This window comes from Quercus robur, chromosome 11 (genome assembly GCF_932294415.1).
Source record: "Quercus robur chromosome 11, dhQueRobu3.1, whole genome shotgun sequence".
Taxonomy (NCBI): Eukaryota; Viridiplantae; Streptophyta; class Magnoliopsida; order Fagales; family Fagaceae; genus Quercus; species Quercus robur.
The window spans coordinates 25,702,593-25,717,846 of NC_065544.1; the positions used below are offsets into that span (position 1 = coordinate 25,702,593).

At 33.9% G+C, this 15,254-nt stretch overlaps 2 protein-coding genes across 3 annotated transcripts; both read right to left on the bottom strand.

Moving 5' to 3' along the window:
- Positions 1–1,205: 1,205 nt before the first annotated feature.
- On the bottom strand, positions 1,206–7,563 carry LOC126706641 (uncharacterized protein At4g38062-like). 2 transcript variants are annotated; one of them, XM_050406178.1, is made up of 3 exons: positions 6,614–7,563; positions 3,089–5,989; positions 1,206–1,709 (listed from the first exon to the last, which is right to left on the bottom strand). In XM_050406178.1, the coding sequence occupies exon 2, from the start codon at positions 5,878–5,880 to the stop codon at positions 3,154–3,156; it is 2,727 nt and encodes a 908-aa protein (XP_050262135.1). In that variant the 5' UTR covers positions 5,881–5,989; positions 6,614–7,563; the 3' UTR covers positions 1,206–1,709; positions 3,089–3,153. The 2 variants fall into 2 exon arrangements, with proteins under 2 accessions (XP_050262135.1, XP_050262134.1); XM_050406177.1 differs by lacking the exon at positions 1,206–1,709 and adding an exon at positions 1,837–2,385 and having other exon boundaries at positions 6,614–7,562.
- Positions 7,564–10,509: 2,946 nt separating this feature from the next.
- Positions 10,510–15,028, bottom strand: LOC126705626 (uncharacterized). The gene is made up of 6 exons (XM_050404727.1): positions 14,596–15,028; positions 14,423–14,518; positions 13,166–13,206; positions 12,355–12,472; positions 11,756–11,836; positions 10,510–11,025 (listed from the first exon to the last, which is right to left on the bottom strand). The coding sequence occupies exons 1-6, from the start codon at positions 14,812–14,814 to the stop codon at positions 10,960–10,962; spliced, it is 621 nt and encodes a 206-aa protein (XP_050260684.1). The 5' UTR covers positions 14,815–15,028; the 3' UTR covers positions 10,510–10,959.
- Positions 15,029–15,254: the final 226 nt, after the last annotated feature.

Genomic DNA, 15,254 nt, shown 5'->3' on the forward strand with positions numbered 1-15,254 from the left:
ACTTCATACTCATGTTGTACCGTTTTTATTTTATATTTGTCTTTTTCTCGTTCAATTTGTTTATCTTTGACAATTTAGTTTTCTTACATTTGACATTTGTTTAACTCTATGGAAAAAAAAAAGGGAAGAAAAGAAAACCAAAGTTTAATGTATTTACCTTTGATAGTTTTGAAACAATAATAGAGTATATGCTTTAATTACACTCCAATTACTACTTTCATATTTTTTGACTCAATGGTTCTTTTTTGTTTTCTATTTGGCTTCAAAAAATATTATGTTTAGCACACTTTTTCTTATTATGTGCAACACATAATAATTTTATCTTGCAGTTCAATAGACAACAAAAAATCTACCTCAAAAGTTTGGTCACGAGGAAATAGAAAATCTCAAAACATGATTGTGGGTTTAATTTTTATTTGATTTTGATAATACTAAATGTTGAATTTGGTTCTTGCAGGGTTTAGGATCATTGAATTAGATACATGAGAGTTTGACAATGAAGGTTTCTTAAGTGGTCAGAGAAATTTCTAAGGAACTTTAAGAGAAAGAAAGTTTTTTTCAAAACTTCCATTATCATATATAGTATAGATATGTATAGACATTGTTTTTGGTTCTTGATTCTTCATTGATTTCATGATTTAGTTATTAAAAAACCCAAAATAATAGAATAAAAATGGATAATACTTTTAAAAATAGTCCAATTTTTAAGGAGAATAAATTATATATTATATCATATTACAAAATAATTATATATTTTCACGCATCGTGTTGGTTTGCGACTAGTGTAAATAAAAATTAAAGTTGTGTAATTTTGTTAGATTGTAACTAGGAAAGACAAGGCAATGTAATTTCTTTTTTTTATATTCTATTAATGTAAATTCAAATTCTTTTAATGACAGAAAGGAATATTTCATTTTGGATTTTTTTTTCCCTTGTTTAATAAAATAAGTGGCAACTCCATAAAAAACCATCGATCTAGAGGGATAAATCCAAAACATAATGATAAAAGCCATAATTTTAGCTTAAACATCAAGAGTCGGTTGAATATGCAAGAAACAATTTTTGTTTTGCTTAATGCCAATGCTCCCAACATATAATGACAATCTACGAATTGTTGAATTAAGCTTTTTTTTCTTTTTTTTTCCTTTTTCCTTTTTATAATTCAATAGTTCGGATGGAGGGATTTGAATCATAAATATCTTCATTATAAATATAAAGAGATGTCAACCAGTTGAGCTATAAGACTCTTGACAAATTAAGCCTTCTTAATAGGTAACATCTTGTGTTAATCCAATCTTTTAGATTAACTTGTATTCATGTCCTATCAGAATTTGTACAACTGTCTTTCAAGGAGAAGCAATGCTCTTGATAAAAGAATTCCAACGATATCAAATGTTAGAGTTGGAGTTTCTCTTGTTTAAGACAATAGGAATAAGTTGATCCAAACAGTCATGAAAAGAGCAAACATGCCACCTGACATTAACTATACAACTATACAGAAAATAATTAAGACTCCTGTGAAGTGTTTGATTCCAAGAGGGCAGCTGAGTAACACATGTAAACAATGAAACAACACAACACAAATCCATAGGAGAGATTCAGACTAGCTTTCCTTGCCTCTGGAAACCGGAATAACAGAATGATTCTTGGTCTGCTCATGCAAATTGTCTCAGACCCTTTCCACAAGAAGCAATTGTTCAAGTTCCTCTCTACACCAGTCCAATCCCGGTCATTGTCAGCAATCAGCATAAGTAAATTATTACAGGAAATTTCTGCTATATATCAACCCACAATAGAAGGAAAGGAATTAACATTGTTCCAAAACACAAGCACATGACAGAGAATATTGTTCCTTCGGAATAAAGCAAACATAAGCACATAACAGAGAATATTGTTCCTTCGGAATAAAGCAAAGTGAATAAAGAACCAACAAGTCAGAAATGTCTTTGGCTATTATGACAGCTCATTTCTAATGAATAAGAATCCACAAGTCGAAATGTCTTTGGCTATTATTACGACTCATTTCTAGTGTTAAAAATTGCTAGCACTTAGAATGTCTTTGGAGTTTGGACTCTCTTTTTTTAGTTGAAGAACATGGATGCTGATGGATATTTGAAACTGGGATTTTGAAACTTTATGTGAAATATATATAGGACAACCTTGAGGGCATCAAACCTAGTTTTCATGTCAATGTGATCACACGTATTTTGCAGCTTGCATAGAAATTGTAGGGAAAACAACTGTAACACGTCTACCAACGTGTATTTTTTTTTTCTTTCTTCAGAATTTGGTTTGTCTTATGGGGAATGCTAATGGAAATGACCAAAAGCCCTTCTAGTTTCTACTAATGTGTTGCTTCTTGTTCATCCAGAGACCTATCAACTCCTGCAAATTTTTACAAAAAAAAATGTCACCATGTTAAGTTACAAAAATTTGAACAAACATACATCCAGACACATATCAATTAACAAAAGAATGTCACTATGTTAAGATACAAAGAAAAATCAAAAAACATAAACGCCAAAACCAAATTCAGAAACTGACTTCAAATTACACAATTCGAATTGTTGTCATTCTACTGACATTTATGAATAACATTCAATATAAATTAAAATATGTTATAAATTCAAAAATACACTAGTCATGGATTCAATAGGAACGTATTATATATACAAATACAATAAAGACCAATCATACTAATGACTCACTTTTCATGGTCACATCCCCAAACAAATAAAAGAGGAAGAAATGATTCACAGAAAAATTATCCCTTCCCAATATGATATTAGTTATTTACATTACATAATTTCATGTATAAGAACCTTCTTTGCACCAGATAACAAATGACTCAAACTTTTCACAGCATTTCATGTTTTATTAGTTAAACAATTTCAATATAATGCTTCGGAAAAATTCTGAAACAAAGACCATGCAAATGTTGTGGATGAAGTTCAGGAAATGTTTCCTCTGAGCTTCAGATGTAACATGGCATCTTAAGCACCACACTTTCATCTCTTTTCAGTTTTCAGTCAATGAATTACATAACACATGATGACATGCAGAATTAAGTTACCGATCAATGAATTACCTTGTGGCATATTCTTCAGGACATAAAATTTTCTCCTAATTATAGCTGCCAATGGTTGACCTCTTTTAGTGGCAATCTTTCATCACCACCTGCTTCAGGTTTCTTTGTTTTGCCAAGAAACAAGTGTCTGTATTCTCTCTGGTAGAATCATAGAGCTCTCCATCCTCCATCAAATCTGTTTCTCCTACAGTCTCTTCCACAGAATTCTCCAATATTCTTCCTAAATTTTTCATCAGTTTCACATCCTCAAAAGAAAACTCACCAATCCGATCACAAATTTCCTGAATATGAACCAAAAGATCCTCTCTTTCTATTGATAACTTCATACTGTCTTGAAGCAGAATTCCCTTTTCAAACTCGAGCTCTTTAACTAAGCCCTCCATGCTCCTCTTCTCAGCCATTAACTTTTCAATTTCCAACTTGTTGGTTTCCAGTAATGCTTGAAGCTGCTCCTCCTCTCGTCTTGAACAAAGCAAATATTCCTCCTCATGTGCCAGTTTCTGTCGTAAATTACAAGTTTCTTTTTCCAAATTGGCAATTATTTTGTTCCTCTCTTCAATCTCAAGCTTTGTTAGATACTCGGTATTCTTTATAGCTTCACCGAGAACAACAATTTGGACATGCTTTTCTATGAGCTCTGGAAAACAGGAGATCACTGCACTTTCAAGATCTTGTTGCAATGAAATAGCCAGTATTTGAAGATCTTTTATGATCTGGTCTTTCTCATTCATAATCTGCAAATGCCTCTCTTTCTTTTTCTCAAAGGCTTTCTCTGCAGCCTGCCTTCCAAGAACTGCAGCTTCCGCTTCTCTTCTCTTGGACTCTTGCTTCAGGAAAGTAATATCTTTCTGAAGATTTTCTATGCAAATTTCCTTCTCTTCAGTAACTAGGAGAATGCTGTCTTTGTCCTTTATGGAGGCTTCCAGTTCCTCAGTTTTGGCTGCAATTTTAGCTTCCAGTGAAAAAATATGTCGCTGAAGACCTTCAATTCTTTTCTCTTGCTCTTTGGCAATGCAGATTAAGCTTTCTTTCTCATTCTTAAGCATTTGCTCAAGCTTGGCCTGTGCAATGAGGGAAGTCTCCAGTTGTTTATAGGTTTCCTGATTTTCATCAAGGCAGACTTTCGGGCTTTCAGCATCAGACTTCCAATTCTGTAATTCATTTTCTAACAGACTGGCTTCATGAATTGCCAATTCAAGATTTGCCTTCTCTAAAGCCTCAAAGGCACCTCTTTTCTCATTTTCTAGTGCACTTTCCATTTGCAGAACTTGCTTTTTCAACTGAAGTTGGCATTCAGATGATTCCTCAAGCATTTTCTTATACCTTTGAACCTCGTTGTTCTTGGAAACCTGCATACATTCCAAGGAATCGACCCCCAAGGATGCCAATTCCTTGTTTTCTGGCCCAAGATCAAGATAAGATTTATTCAAAATTAACTTCTCTATAAGAAAGGAAAATTTATCTTCCTTCTCTTTGTCATGCAGCTCCATTTCAGCTTTTGCATAAAGCATTTTAGAGTAAGCCTCTGAAATTTCTGATTTTAAGGTCATGCATAGCATAAAAATCTCTTTGCTCAAAACCTTAATCGTAGAATGGCAATTTTCAAGGTCCATCTGAAGCTCCTGTATTCGTTTCTCATTATCTTTCAGTTCAAATTTACAACTATCTACATATGTTCTCATGTTTTCCATCAGAAAACTCCATTCTGATTTTTTTGCTTTCAAATTATTGGAAAAGTTGCTATGTACCTGCTCCAAGCCTATCAGCTTGTTGAGCAGCGTTGTTAGTGAAGAAGTGGCTCCAGCATTCCTAATTTGAGCTTCCCAAAGTTCTTTGAGAGATTCTCCGAGGACCTGATTCTCTTGCTCTAGGTGAACAATTCTAAGCTCAATTTCTTTTGCGAGTGTTCCTTTTCTTTCCAATGAATTTATTACCCGTGCAATCTCTTCATCCCTCTGAACAGTCAGGTTCTGGATCTTTGACTTCTCTTCTTCACACTGGGCGAAGACATCATCAAAACTTGACTTGAAATCAGATACTTGGTTGCACGTCTCTAAACGTGTTTGAAGACCTTCCAAGATTCTAGTTCGAGAATCTAAGCTTGTCTGCAATGATGAGATATCTTCTAGCAATGCTGGTTTCCCCTTCTCCCACTCTTCCTTGCTCAACAGCAACTGGTCTCGAAACCCTTTATAAGCTTCTTCAAGATGTTTAAACTGCTCACTCTTCCATTTCAACTGATTTTGAACATCTCCGTCTGTCTTGTCCAATGTTAGTATCATATCATCTCTCTGCCTTAGTTCAATGGCTTTTTGAGCCTTTTGTTCTGCTTCAAAACACTTTCTCTCTGAAACCAGTAAGAGTCTTTTAAGGCCCTCAATCTCCTTATACCTTTCACAAACATTGAGCTCCAATTCTTTGTTTCTAGCCATCACTTCATTTAAAGCCAACACCCACACTCTAATATCTCCTTCCAACTGTTGCCATTTCTGCCCACAATCACCTCGGAGTTTTTCATTCACAGACCTTGAATGCCTATGAGAAAAAAAATTTTGATGCGAGACAGATGTGAAGTCTTCATGAATTTTCCTTGCTTCAGATATCTCCTCAGACTTGGCATTTAATTTTTGAGCTTGCTTCTCAATCTGCTTCTTAGCTTCTTGATACTTGTGTAACAGTTCATTGTGTGCTCTTTTTAAGCTCTCAGAAAGTTCTGTTTTAAATCTGTAATCTGCCTTTAGTTTCTTCATCTCTGCTTTGACTTCATCTAACCCTTTATAGATGTCCTCCATTTCCCTTGCTTTTAAATACAGATTTCAAACAATTTCTTACACAATTAAAGATGGAATTGAGTCATCCAGTTGAAGCAAACAACTGAATGTAAAATGTCAACAACCCCTCCTGTCCAATCACACAAAAATAAATGGGGTTCAGGATTGGAGCAAAGTCTTAGTTAATGGTAAAGATTAAAAATCTAAAAGAAATTTATAAAATTAGCTTTTCATGTTGGAGTCACTCCCTCGTTGATGGTTTCTGTTGACATGCGAAACTATTTAGTCCCTGGCCCTTACCAGAAGGGCAACACATGGATGAATGAGTCATGTCATGATAGATTAGTATGCCATGCCTGAGGTTCTCAAGGGGGCTTGTGGTTTGGTGGTCACAAGACAAGAGGAATTAGTAGGACCTAAGTGTAAATGTGATCGAAGGCCACTGAGATGCCAGAAGGGACCATATATGTCAACAGAGACTCCTAATTTTTTATGCTCTATACTTTTTCCCTAAGGAAAGAAAGCTAACTACAAGATATGTCATTCATTTGTCATTGGACACCTACATGTGTAACATAGGTGTCTAAGCCAAAAGGAAAAATACTCTTAGCAATGTTTATCTCACACTCTGACTTCAATTATAAGAATAATCCCCATATTATGATGCTTTAATGAATAATAGTTTTCCACCTCACTATGTTTAGGAATAATGGTTGATCCCTCCACATGTATACTTGCTCATAAATACCCATACCTTAATGACAAAAGGGTGAGATTTTTTTATGTTTCATCTTTCACAAAGGTTCTCTCTTGGCTGTTGATCCTGAGCACAACCCCTCTCTAGCATCTTTTACATGGCACTTCCACATATGCACCTTAGCTGGACTCCACCACCATTCTTCCCTCTATGATCTCTCACTTCCTCTACTGACCACACCCAGTTTGTCCTTCCTGGCATGAATCCCCAAATTTTCCTGCATTAATAGAGGTATTCATTTGTGGTTTATGTAAATCTTGTGACTTGAGTAAGAATCAACAGTTTCTAAACCAAATACAGAGGAACATGAAATGAAACTAAACAGAAAACAGTCTAATTTCTGGCAAAATTTCTTAAAACTTAAACTCAACACCATTTTTCAAAAATAGTTAGTACTTTCGAAAGAAGTTCAAGCAAGGAAAATGGAGTTCCCTTCTAACCTCTGAATATGCACATATGCAAATCTATGCTATTTGCAAAATGAAAAGTAAAGTCTTAAGAATTGCTGCTCAGTTATATTTATACTTCTAAAATTAGCTCTTAAGCAGACTCGCTGAAATCATTCACAACAATGGGAAGAAATTCAGGCAAGGAATATTAGTACATTCATGTATTCAAAATGAAACTAACAAAGATCAAGAACAATAATAGTCTCAAAGCCACTACACAAAAACAAAACGAACAAAAAAAAAAAAATTCATCTTAATTTGAAAGTTTGAGACACATGCAAACTTGAAGACTTTGCTCAAGGAATTTTTTATCAAGCTAAAAGAAAAACTAAGTTTTCCTCCCAACCAAATTAAAGAAATCTCCTCCAACCCATTACATCATGGTTCAAATGGCCATCATATTTTGCTAATGAGTGTTCAAAACAAGTCACATGACTTTTAAACATGTCACGTGACTAAAACAACATGTGGATGTGACTAAATTGACATGTAGATACTCATTTGAGTCACCACATAATGGGTTGAAAAGGCTTTCCTCCAAAGTAATTTGGAGGAAAATTATGTCCATACAAAATTTATATCAAATATAAGTGCGTCTATATTGGATTCAAGGATAATCAAATGGAACCAAAAATCTAGTACTTGTGGCTTCAAATCATTTAGCGAAATCCTGCAAAATCTGCATTTATCTAGTGAGAAATTTGAGTAAAAGAATATAACTGAAATTAAAAAATCTTTAAATTAGGTCTTTATTTTAATTTCCTAAAACAATTATTCTATATAACACACATATTAAGGTTGTGTTTGGTGCAGAAAATGGATTTGATTTGAAACTCAAAGATTTTAGACAAAATATTTGTTTTTCTTTAGACTTCTTCCTATTTTTACTAATAAAATTGGGAAAAAGAAATATCGCATGTGGATTTGGGTTTTACGAATTCCAAAGTTAATTATTAAACTAGTTAGAGGCTCATATGATGGACTATTTTGGTCATAAACCTATAGAACATATAATTTTATTGAGAAACAATAACTTACTGAATGATTATTTTACATTTTCAAAACTTTCATCAAACATATTGACTATCTCATAATGACATTTTTTATATGAAAAGCCTTGAATTCAATATTAAAAAACAATTCAAAAAACACTTGAAAGTAGAGTTAAGGGAAAGCTGCAATCAATAATTAAAAAGAATCTAAATTTCTAAACATTAATGAAAAATTGGAAGATAGAGGATATATAAAAATGTTAAAAGTAAGTGTGCGTTTGGGAAGTAATGAAGATTATAAATTATTTCACTATTCAGCTTATTTTTTGTACTATTCATGGGCCCTACTGCACTTTTTGGTACTATTCATGAGCCTCACTGTTCTATTTCAACTAACTTTTACCTTTATTTACAATACTTTCAGCTATAAGTTTTTAGTTTCAGCAAAATAAGTGGTATCTAAACAGACCCTAAAAAGAACTATATTAGATTTACTACTTGTGTAATCAAGTTGGGATTTCTAATCAACTTAAGAATTATAGGAGAAAGAAATAAGAACAAAAAAAATTATATATAGTCGTGTATTAAAAAAATGTTTAAAAAGAAAAACTATTAATAAAAATTTTGAGCAAATACATGTGGAAAACACCACTTCTACAACTCAGCATTTATTTTGAAGAATAGGAAGCATATGATGTACATTATTTTATAGAATATGAAGTGTATGAGATACCTGTGAGTGTGAGTGGGAGTAAGTAAGCCAAGTGAAAGACAAGCGGTTGAAGATAGAGATCAGAGACTCTGAATTTCAGTGAGAATGAAAGTAAAAGCTTTTTAGTGAGAGAGAGAGAGAGAGAGAGAGGCAGAGAGGCCTGTTTGGTGGGCGGGAAGCTAAATAAGTTTCTTATTGTGGGATTGAAATCAGATATGAGAGTAAATTTTTGGATTCGTTTTCATGCTTGGATTGGAAGGACTTGTTGGGAGTACCATTTTTGGTTGTTTTCATAAACAGAAAATTACTCAATTTGTTCTTTTTTAGGAAAACAAATTTGGCATTCTTTTCTTAGCTATGGATAGGATTAGTTTACTTTGGCAAGGAGGGATGGCAAAGTACACAAGTATATTTTCAAATGATTTCTTGATGTATTATGAATTAGGCAGCAAAGATTTCGCTTATGAACTATGAAATGTTAACTCCAATTGAGATCTTGGAGTGAAGGATTGGTTAAACTGCACAATGGTTAGTTTAGGTTCTGCTTACAAACACTTGATATATATAAATAATTTTGGAAAATAGAAACAAAAAAAAAAATGGAGGAATTATTTAATTTGGGGAATAATGCAAGATAAGTTGAGTCCATTACGATTGAACTAGCGGAGAGTGTGAGTCTATGAGAGGACCACTTTATGTAGGGGGGTGCTATTAAAATAACTTTTAGAGTGCATAGATGGATGGTGTGATAGATACACGAACATGATGAGCAATGAGTATTGTATCCACAACCTCTCTTCACCAAATCTTAAGGACTCATTGGCAATTCATGCAAGTTACAAGTACTTGATGAGTTTTGAACTCATAACCTCATGCTTCTTTGATGAGTTTTGTACCCACAACCTCTCTTCACCAAAACCTTAAGGACTCATTGGCAATTCAAGCAAGTTACATGCATTTGATGAGTTTTGAACTCACAACCTCACTCTTCTCCAAAAACTTAAAAGGAGAGGAGGTGCCGATTTAGCTATGCTCTTTCGCAATGAATAACTACTTGCTCTATTAACACTCACACCATATATATATATATATATATATATATATATATATATATATATATATATATATATATATATTGACCTTTATCTTATTCTAGTAGCATAGTCAACCTGCCTTATCATTTTATCGAGGACATCCATTTTGTCGTGTTTAACATATTAGATAATGTTTAAACTAGGCACTACAACTTGTGTAGCAAGGGAGCAAAAGAACTGAAATGAATTGAGCTGGATTTTTAAGGAATAATTCATCTATTATCCTATTTGAGAGTTTTGTAACAATGAATGAAATATTTAAGAAGAAATGGCCATTCTATATCATTTTATGCCTCAATATGCATTCCTCCCAAAAGTGGTGAAACTTCTTTTTCCCTTATTAATTGAGAAGAATTACATTTTTATTTTCTTTACAATACAAATAAAATATAATGGGCACGATATCAAAAGTATTTTTATTTCATTTCCTCCTTCTATAAACTCCCAAACACATTATTAAAAAAAAAAAAAAAAAAAAAAAAAAAAAAAACCTTCATTCATTTTCAATTTATCCCTTTCATTTCATTACACTCCTTAATGAACTCTGAAACATAATTTCTGTTCTGCTTGATGCCAATGCTACCAACATATAATGACAATCTATGAATTGTTGAATTTGATAGGTTGCAATTGTGTTTTTCCAATCTTCTAGTTTAACTTCTCAATCATTTCACATCAGAATTCGTAATATTCAACAATACCACATACATGATACAATGAAGCCAATGTATCAATTACAAATGAAAAGGGAGCATCAGACACTGATTTCCATAAGTATGCAATGCTCTTGAAAAAAGAATGCCAAGGATATCAATGTTAGAGTTGGGGTTACTCTTGTCTAAGACAATAGCCATTACTTTATCCAAACAGCCAAGAAAGAGCAAAACATGCCTCATTAACTATACAATTATACAGAAAAAATTAGACTCCTGCCAAGTATTTGATTCCAAGAAGGCAACTGAGTAACACTTGAAAATAATGAAACAACGAGTGTACAACAATACAAACTCATAGGAGAGATTGCCAGATTTGCTATCCGTGCCTCTGGTAACTGGAATAACAGGGTGATTCTTGGTCTACTCATGCAAAAATGGTCTCAGACCCTTTCCACCCTTTCCACAAGAAGTAATTGTTCAAGTTCCTCTCTACGCCGCTCCAAATCCTGTCATTGTCAGCAAAAGCAAATTATCACAGGAAATTTCTGCAATAAATCAACATACACACAATTGAAGGAAGGAATTGACATCATTCCAAAACTACATGAATTTAATGAGACAATCAACAGTCATTTACTCATTCTGCTGAGTGGTTTAAATCAAACTTATGCAACTTTATGTGTGTTCTATTAGGAAATACGGCCATCAAATGAATCCTGCTATGACCAACGAAGGTGTGAAATCCTAACCTTCTAAATATTATCACCTTAAAGCAGTGTACTAGGATTACCTAATACATAGCCCTCAGTTAGGACCAATACTAGGCAACGGCCTTTGTAAGCACCAAAACTCATCTTGATGAGATGAGGTAAAACCGTATATGAGTTCAAGACTTCATGCAACTCTTTATGGTAGGAAATGAGTTTTGGAAAACCAAATTAAATCACCCAGTTCATTGTTGTTAGCTTTTACTTCCATTTGAAATCCAAGACATAAGGTAGGGTTATCAATATCTGGTTCAAAAACTTCAACTTGCAAGCCTGAATTAGAAAGATATGATGCTTATTCCCTTTTTTTTTCAAATATAAATCTATGATGAGTAAACTTCAATAAATTGATGTCACAATAAAAGATTCAAGCACAGCATAGTAGGAATCATAAACAAAAACAATCCTCAGCATGAAATGCCAATTCTGTTTGATATCTGCCACTTATGGAACTGCATAATACAGTTACCTCCAGATCCTTGACTGCTTGATCCCTCGTAATTGCTTCCCGTTGTCGAACACGTTTGAGGTGGCCAATGCACAGGAGTCCCTTGGAATTGGAACAGGAATCAATTAGAGAAAATCATTACCTTACAAATTACAATATAAGAGAGAGAGAGAGAGAGAAGAAGAAGAAGAAGAAGAAGAAGAAGCTAAACTATTAGGTTTTTTCAGTTCATTCAGCCCAAAGATGTTTTAAATATCAAAACTCAACTAAAATCCTAGATCATAAAATACAACAGGATAGGGCATATAAATTGTCATGACCTCATTGCTCAACAAACTCGGAAGACATAAGAAATAAAAGGATCACATATTCATTAGTTGACTACTTCTTTATCCTCAACCGAGGAAGGCTTGAATAATTGGAGCCACAAGGTTCAATTAAGAATCCTATTTCACTTGACTACGAAAATGGGTTTCATCAAGACATGCAAACAATCTGTTTTACAAATTTGAACAGGTCACATTTCTGTACTATTATATATAGGCCAGCTAGCAGAAGTAGGAAAAAAAATACACGCACAAATCTCCTGAATTAAAAATCTGTGCTTTCCATTGTCTTACCGAAACTAAATAAACTACACCACAAGCCATAAGCATATAACTTGATATGCCTTCAAGAAGAACAAGCTCCTTCTGCACCCCATAATAATCAGGGAAAGCTCTTGTCATCACTGCAACACTGAAGATAATGTTTCATGCATTAAAAATAACGCATAGGATTTGTTTGTCAGATTGTGTATAAAATGAATCTAAAAGTACCTTATAGAGAACCCAATAATAACGTATAGTTAATGGACTCTGTTCTAATTACATATCCCGTTTATGTTCTATTGTAATGTGCCGGTTATGATGAATGAGTTTGGTTGCATTCCAAACTAACCAACCAACCAACCTAAGCCTGATCTGTTTGTCATTGGCTCAATCAAACGAAACTATCAAAGATAAAGTTTTAGCATTTGAAGATAGGATAGCTCCTATAGATGAAAAAATGAGGAAGAGTCAGTTCAGATGATTTGGTCATCTGCAAAGTAGAGTGACTAATGACCAATGAAAAAGGGTGCTATGATTCAAGTTGAGATAGAGGAAGGCCTAAATTAATAATGGTAGAAATAGTTTAAAAAAAGGTTGTATAGATTAAAAAGGTGACAAAGAGTGTGATTTTGAATAGGATAGAATGGTGGAAATGAATACATGTGGCCAACCCCGGTTAATTTGTTACGGATCCAAACCCGATCCCAAAGTTTACGACTAAGGCTTTGTTGTTGTTGTTGTTGTTTGCTTAAGGTTTGGGAGTTTAATTCCAAATCAAGACATTGTCAGGGAAAGGAGATGCACAGAAAACAAGAAATTTATTACTAAATTGTACACATACAATATCTGCAGCATACCCCTAGCAGCCCAATACTCTAACACCTGCAAAACAGAAATATTGAATTAGATAATGGGATCGATGATCTAAATGATATCAAGCATATGGTGGGACATTTGGATTTAACAAGAGTCCATAGATAATAATTAATACTTACTTTAGCATGTTGAGTAAACAACAAAAGAATGCTAGTATCCAAACACACAGGAGAGAGAGAGAGAGAGAGAGAGAGAGAGGGTGAGAATTTACTATGACTACATCTATTTGTAGGTGTGTGATGACCCAAATTGATTGGATATTGATTGAGTGTTTGTTGTGTGGGTGTGTGATGATTGATGAGTTCCACATTAGACATATACTAGGTTGATTTAGGCTTTATTAACAACTAAAAGGAGTTATAATTGTGACTAGACTAGTCATTTTGGGGTATAGCACAAATGTGACTAGCGTTTTACCTTGGATTGTTACAAGGCTCATGTTGACATAAGCAACTAAAATAGAAGTTAAAGGCTAGTTTCTGAGTGACACTTTTTTTATACTTTTCTTTTTCAATTTATCGCTACAAGAATTAAATTAGCATTTGAACAAAGCACCCTCCTCCATCTTTGAGGGAGATGCCCCAAAGAATTATGATTATAAGGGACAGCTCCCAATTGAGGAATCATATAAACATGTAGGAGTCCTCTCTTGTACTTCTTTTTTGATTAAAGAGAAGTACTTTTCCCTTTGTTTTCCTAATGTTTCTTTGCCAAAGGCCATCACCAATTCTAGTGAACCACTTCTGTAAAAAATCCACTCAACCAAGAAACCGTCACAATCTAGCTGACTCCACCTGTGGGTGTCTTTTTCTTCTTCTACTACAAAAAAGAACCATGTGGCCCCTTCTAGTTCCAAAGGACAACGCATTTTCCTATTTCAACAAAAGATTTGCACTAGAAAAATATTCTCAAATTCCCCAATAATAAGATATTACATCTTCTTCTGTGTCAAAATAATGTTCTACCAAATATAATGGCATCGGTTTGCCTTTTTCTAGTTGGCCAAAGCTTGGTCAAGCTACATCAAAACTCACATGGTTCCTTCCATGACCAAGTAAATCTTAACATTCCTTTCAAATAAACTAATTGTAGAGAATATTAAAAAAAATAAAATAAAAAATAAAAAGAAGAAGAAGAAAGGTTTTCTTTACCTCTAACAATCATTCTTAAACATATAAAATGGAAATTGAAAATTGAAAATCAAAAGTGAAGAAAGAATGACCTGACAGAACTTCATAACGAATTTCCATTCGGTCTCAGCAAGAACCACAAAGCAAGCAATGACAACCGCGTAACACCGAAATATCCCATCGAATATCTACAAATTCAAAAAAATAAAAATAAAAATAAAAATCTCTCACATACAAAAGAGAGTGAGAAAGAGCGAGAGAGTACATCAGATCCGTCCTTGAAGGATCGAATGGCGGAGAGGACGTTGACGCCAATGCAGAGAATGGCAGTGAGAGCGGTTATGACGCTAAAGCACCTGCAGACTATCAAAAAGGGGTCCGGTCTCGTTCTAAGTATCGTGTTGTTGGTGTGGGCGTTGCTGTTGATGGCGCTCGAAGGTGAAGATGTTCTTCCTACACTCTCTCCTTCTCCATTTCGACCCATTTTTTCTCTCTCTTTCTTTTTCTCTCTGAGCTAGCTCTCCTAGATGGTTCTTCTTCTTTCTTGTGCGAGAAGATTCTTACATTTTCTGTTTTCTCTCTCTCTCTCTCTGTCTGTGTATTTGTAAGCGATATTGATGATGCTGATTCCTTCCTTCACCAGCTATTCAAGGAAACGAAAAGGGGAACTCAATTCAACTCACATCTGGCGGTTTTTGATTTTTTTTAAGTAAGAACTAAGAAGTGTCATGTCCTGCTGCCACGTTTTGTTGTCTGACTTGCTGTTGTGACTCTCTGACTTTAGTTTAGACAACCCCGTGTGTCATGAGTGTTCTAAAATGACACAAATATCATCCCATATAAAATAAAATAAAATAAATCAATAATAAATATTTTATTATTCTTATGATTTATGAGTTGTAAATGAATAAATTTTTTTAATTA